We start from the raw sequence: 5811 nt of genomic DNA, 5'->3' as shown, positions 1-5811 counted from the left end.
ATACATTCCTTCCGTGTTACAGGACGAACCTCTGCAGATGGCCTCAGAGGCACAATAGGGTGCTACGTTGTGAGTTTACCAACTCTAAAGTCAGCATGATGGTGAGTCAGAATAGTCTTGAATTACCACTGTGTGGATATAAAGATACTAAGTCATGTGGTCATGTGGTTGTACTTTCTTGAATCACCTGTTTGTTGAGTAAATTCCCTAATTTCAGCACGTGGTTACAAAATTGCTGGATTCTGAATTTATTTTGAATAACAAATAAGTCATCTGTAGTAAGCTAATAGGAATAGCGAGAGACAACAGTCTGGTTTAGGGTTTAAAAATGAGCAAAGAATTAGAAAGAGGCCGATTTGCACAAGGGGTCTTAACTTGCGTGGAAACTGAATTTGGACCAAATGAAGTAATTTACAAATTATTGTGAGATTAATCCCCTCCAGTGTGTTGCTAACTCTTGCACCCTGCTGTAACTAATAGGTGATATGTTGAGGAATTTGACGTGTTCTTTTTAATTGTCAGGTTTCTGGGGGAGATTTTTTTATTTTAGCAGGGCTTTTAAATAGTTGATATACTTAAAGTAGGTTCAAATAAAAACTAGGAGAAAACAACTTCAGACTATTGAGACACATCCCAGAAATAACTCCAAGTCATGTTGCTTCTTTGTACAATGACTAGACTATGGTATTTAGTTAATCCTACACTGGTCATATGCCATGTTTGAGTGCTCTCCACCTCCCTTCCTCCTTCTCATAAGTTCTTCCTGACACGACATTCCATACAGCCTGCACCTCTATCAGATCAATTTCTCATGTGGATGGGGAAGGAAATCTGCAGTATAAGAGCATCCAAACGTGAACATGCATAGCTGTGTACATGGCTATATAAGAACAAACCACTGGGTGGTGCTAGAGATGGACAAAAGTTGCTTAAGGTTGAGCTGCTGATGGCAACAACCCTGGACAAGAGATGAAGGATACTCATTGAGGTGCACTGATGGTTTCCTTTTGGAAAGTGTGACAGTGTGGCTGAAAATATACAGCGCGTACCAATGACCATAGTTCATCAGTCCTTGTCCACAGCTGTCTCATCATACAAGTGCGTGTGAGAGATAGATTATAGAGTGTAATCAAAGCTAAAACACTAAAGAAGTCAGTATGCTTCAAACTTAGTTCTTGTTGGAAAGCCGAAGACCCTCTCAAACACCCCTCATACCCTTCCAACGCTGGAATTTAAGGGCCTGCTTGCAACAGTTTTCCTAACTTTTCAAAACCAAAAATCCAACAAGCATACCAAATTGCCATGGGCACAGCGGTTGACCTTTTCAAATGTTAGTTTGAATCATACTGAACCCTTAAGCATCCAAGTACCTCATCAAAAAAGGAGAATGCTTGCACTGAAAGACATGTGGTTTACACTGTTTGTGTATACAGTATATGAGACTCACTACCATTTAAAACAGAGTGGATATTACATTGAATATAGAGGACAGTATTTAATGTGTCATGGCCCTCATTCAAACCTATGAAAGCGTCCGCCAAGTGTCCAGTCAGTGTCTGAATGTCTTTGTGATTTAATCACTTCCATGCATGTGTGGTCTCAACCTGAAGAACCTAAATGCTAAAAACTCTCATTAAAAAGTCTCTATTAACATCCTCCTGTAGACCAATCAGCAGCCCCAGAATAAAAGGAAGGCGGGGCCGCTTGTGCTCCTTATGTCAAATCCCTGAGCAAAGTCACTGAACATTCAGAACCCATTGGCCAAAGCTTAGGCACAGGAAAACAGGAACTGGGAAACAGGAAACCACTCTGTCCTCCTCTCTGTGAGCCCACACTCTCTCAGGTGACAAAAAGAGACGGATGATGAGAGTTGCAGTTTTGGTGTCAATAAGGAGCCTGGTGGAAAAGCCTTCAAAGGGCTTCTAGTAAAGGACTTACGGTAGGACATCAGTGCCGGGGCCGATAAGAACTGAAGTATCTGGGGTAGAGGGGGGTGTAGTGAGTGGAGTGGCTGAAGGAGGTGGAGGTGCCAGAGGTGAGGTAGGAGCTAGAGGGGGTAAAAGCAGGAGAGGAGCTATAGTAGGTAGGGGAATAACTGTGGGAGGAAGAAGGGGAGTGGGAGGAGGAGTAAGGAGGGTGGAGGACAGAAGAGCGTGTAAGGGTGGACAAGGGCCGAGTTCGGAGTGAGGGGCTCCACGTGGAGCGCCTGAGCCCCACAGTAGGGGAACGGTAGGGAGAGGAGGGGGCAGATCCTGGCTGGGAGTGCCTGGTGGTGGTGGTGGAGGTGGAAGGGGGAGAGGCATGAGAGTCTGGGGTGTAGGGCCTGGAGAGGCCAGAGCTACGGGGCAGGGCGGGGGAGATGTTGACACTGAAACTGTGGGAGTCAACCACAAACGTTCGCAGCCCCAGGGTCCACTGGGAGTGAGCCAGCCTCAGAGGGGTTGAGGGCGGGGTCCGCACCAAGTGAGAGGAGGGGGCCTCCAGAGTTGGGGGGCTCTCTGGTGCTGGAGGGCCAGCTAATGAGGCAACCGCTGGGGATGATGGACTGCGAGGGGGTACATGTGATGTAGGAGAGGTGAGAGCTGAGGCCAGAGCTGCAGCAGCTGCACTGACCACAGAGGGGCTAAGGGGCGCAGTGGGATCATCGGGAAGCATTGACGTAGGACTAGTAAGGCCTGAAAGGGTGATGCTGACGGGGGCCAAAGATGAAGTGGAGTCTTGGGCTAGGTTGGAGGCCGAAGTGGAGGCCGGGGGACTTACTTTGGGGGTGCTGGTCTTCCTGCGGGTCAGCCTGCTCCCGCGGGTGCGGTGGGTCTGCTCTTGATCGAAGGCCAAATCCTCTAGGCGCTGGGTGAGGGCCAGTTTCTGCTGGATGGCCATCCGCAGGAGGGAGTTCAGAGTCTTCTTCTCATCCTCCGCTGCAGCCAGCTGCCTCTGCATCTCATCCAACTGGGTCACGTACTCGTCACACCTGAACAGAGCAAGTTTAAGCAGGTTGAAAGAGGGTTGAAAAATAGCAGATACAAGCGGTATCAATCTTCTCATCTAACTCTCAGCCATAAAAGTGAATAAGCTCATTTCCCAAAATGTCAACCTACTCCTTTTATCGATTGTTGGACTGAGAGAAAATGTAACTTATATTGATACATTGAGAAATGAAAGGACTGATATGAAAACTAAAACTGTTGTGTGTCTTCTTGAATATAACTGCAGAAGTCTTGATATTGTAACTTTAAAGGTATATTAATTGATTTTTGGGCCGGTCCAAAGTAGACCGGGGGGCAACTGCTCTGTGGCTTCATCCTTGCAAAGAAATATATTTCACATTGTCATTGTTAAGGTAAAAAACAACTGAGTAGTGGACCTCAGTTGCTCCTGTTTTGTCTCTGACCTGGTTGCAAACATGGCCCGCAGAGAGGAGAACGTGGCAGCATCCTCTTTCAGGGCCTTCAGCTCGTTCCTCAGCTTCATCATGGTGTCAGTCACCATGGACTTCTCCGCCTCATACTTACTCTTCAGGTTGGCCAGAGCCCCCTCTGCCGTCTAGATGAACACACAAACGGATCGTAAATTCAGTTTTCTGTGTTTTAGAAGTTAGCATCATTCCGGTTCCTTCAATTAACTAATTTTGGATTACTGCAGAAAGTAAGCTCTGTGGCAAACAAATGTTTATGATACATGTTTCTTGCTAGCAACTGCCTTTTTTAAGACTTCAGAATTCACAGATGGGGTATTTACTGATTTGTTTTATGTCATAGAACAAAACATGTCTTAAACTTGTGTTAACCAAAAACCCATTCAGAAAATCCATTGACTTTGAGATGAGGTGGTTTTAGGACTCATTCCTGCAACTCTTGTCATTTCTTTTTAACAAATGGACAGACATACTTTCAGTGGATAATGTTAGTTGTAGCCTCTGTAGTATCACTGTCACTGATGCACACATAACTTGGGCCATACTACATAAAACAGGCAATATAAACTAATAGCAAAGGGGTAAAGGTTTGGCCAAGTGTGTCCTTCAATCAGCCGTATTGGTTGATGTGTCTTAGGGAAGCATAGGCCAGTAAACAGTTGGTCTATAAACTGCTGGACTCATTCCCTAGAGGCATTGTTAACCAATACCCAAAACATTGCCACATCATTCGAATTACACAGTCCAAAATAACATGAATACCTCACATGCCTCACCTGTTTGTTAGCCTTGAGCACCAGTCTGAGGGTGGCTATTTGCTCTCTCTTGGTGCTGAGCAGAGACTTGAGCTTCAGGATCTCCTCCATGCAGCTCTCCTTGTCCTTGTCCAGGAGAGGGGCTAGTTCCCTGGCCGCAGCTCTTTGTCTGGACAGCTGCAGAGACCTGTCTACCGCCCGCTGGAGGTGCTTCACCTGGGGGAGAAAAAGGAGAGAGGCGGAGAAGATAGGAGGTGAACACAAGAGGAGATGAGAGGATAAAGAAGGTCCACTTCATTTTGAAGGTGCTTAAGAGGAAACGCAAGAGCAGAAGGTAAGTTCTCAATTGGTTGAAAGTGGAAGATGATGAGGAATTCAGCCAAAAGGAGGGAGGGTAAATGAACAGGAAGGAAGGAGAGGAATTATAATGCAGATCTGAAAAGTCGATAGGAAGGAAAGCAGAAAGGGAAATCCATTGCCACTGATCAAGTGTGTTCTACCTGGTCTCTAATGATGGCGTTGAGGTTGTAGATGTTCATGGGCTCCCTGCGCAGCTCACCAGCTGGCTCCAGGGCAGGCGATGACGATGACGACGATGATGAAGAGGCACTGATGCTGGGCGAGCGGGTCGGAGGCGTGCAGGGTGGCAGGCTCTGCTCAGATGGCACCTGGAGGCCCTCTCTGTCCAGCTCCTTCTCCTCTCTCCCACCCTCCCTAGACAGGGGCTCCTTGGACGGAGACTCCGAGGGGCTCCGCGACTGCCCAGGAGATGAAGTGGTCGAAGCGACAGCGGCCAGCCGCCTGGCGAGGCGTGGTGTAAGGAGAACTTTGCTGTTGTCCGAAGACATGGCTTTAAGACTGGCACTGAGGCCCCTGAGCCCTCTGCCTTGTCTAGAAGAAAAACAAAGTGAATTAAAAAATTTTAACCAGCAGAACAATTACTATGTTATCTGCAGCAGATATTCACCTACTGTGGAGTTTACGCCTACCTCGTACTGTTGAAATACAGTTTGTCTACTCATTCTACCTCCCTGTTGCCACTGTGGTGAAATGCTCTAAGCTGGTGTTATCAATGTGAGGTCTGCCAGCCACTAGGGTATCCATATACCAGTATGGATGCCTGTAAACATACTTTTGTCATCTCAAATAAATGAAATTGCATTTTAATCAATAAAGCACCTTCCTTCCCAAGAACTCCCTAGAAGAGACATCTAAGGCTAATTGGTCCCAGAGAAGGGGCCAGATGGAGGCCAGGCGAAGATGGGTTACCAGACAGACATGGGTAGGCCCAGAAATGGAATGAGATTGACCTGGAAATACCTAATGTAGTTTCCTGTCTGCAAGGTCTTCAAGACCCAACCCTCTCGCTGGCTGGGGACATGGAATTGGACTGAGGCAGTTGCTAAGAGCAGTGCTCAAGAAATTTGTGGCGGTGAGAAGTAAATGGTAATGGACTGTACTTGTATAGCGCCTTTCTTCCGACCACTCAAAGCACTTTTATACTAAATGCCACATTCGTCCTTTCACACACAGTGATGGCAAATGGAGTCTTTTGAGTCCGTGGTGGAGAGGAGAACGCTGAATAAACTGTTATCCATCATAGACAATGATCAGCACCCTCTCCATCACACAGTGGTCAGA

At 46.8% G+C, this 5811-nt stretch overlaps 1 protein-coding gene across 1 annotated transcript; it reads right to left on the bottom strand.

Moving 5' to 3' along the window:
* Positions 1 to 1552: 1552 nt before the first annotated feature.
* Positions 1553 to 5081, bottom strand: LOC118337619 (protein bicaudal D homolog 1-like; the record flags this gene model as incomplete). The annotated part of the gene is made up of 4 exons (XM_035674735.1): positions 1553 to 2971; positions 3392 to 3543; positions 4192 to 4386; positions 4671 to 5081. Coding segments are annotated over 4 exons (1782 nt in total), but the record flags the coding sequence as incomplete, so codon positions are not given.
* Between the last annotated feature and the right edge of the window lie 730 nt (positions 5082 to 5811).

This window comes from Morone saxatilis, unplaced genomic scaffold (genome assembly GCF_004916995.1).
Source record: "Morone saxatilis isolate NCDOM2014 unplaced genomic scaffold, NCSU_SB_2.0 Contig10, whole genome shotgun sequence".
In the NCBI taxonomy this organism is placed as follows: Eukaryota; Metazoa; Chordata; class Actinopteri; family Moronidae; genus Morone; species Morone saxatilis.
This window is presented reverse-complemented; position numbering and strand designations above follow the sequence as displayed.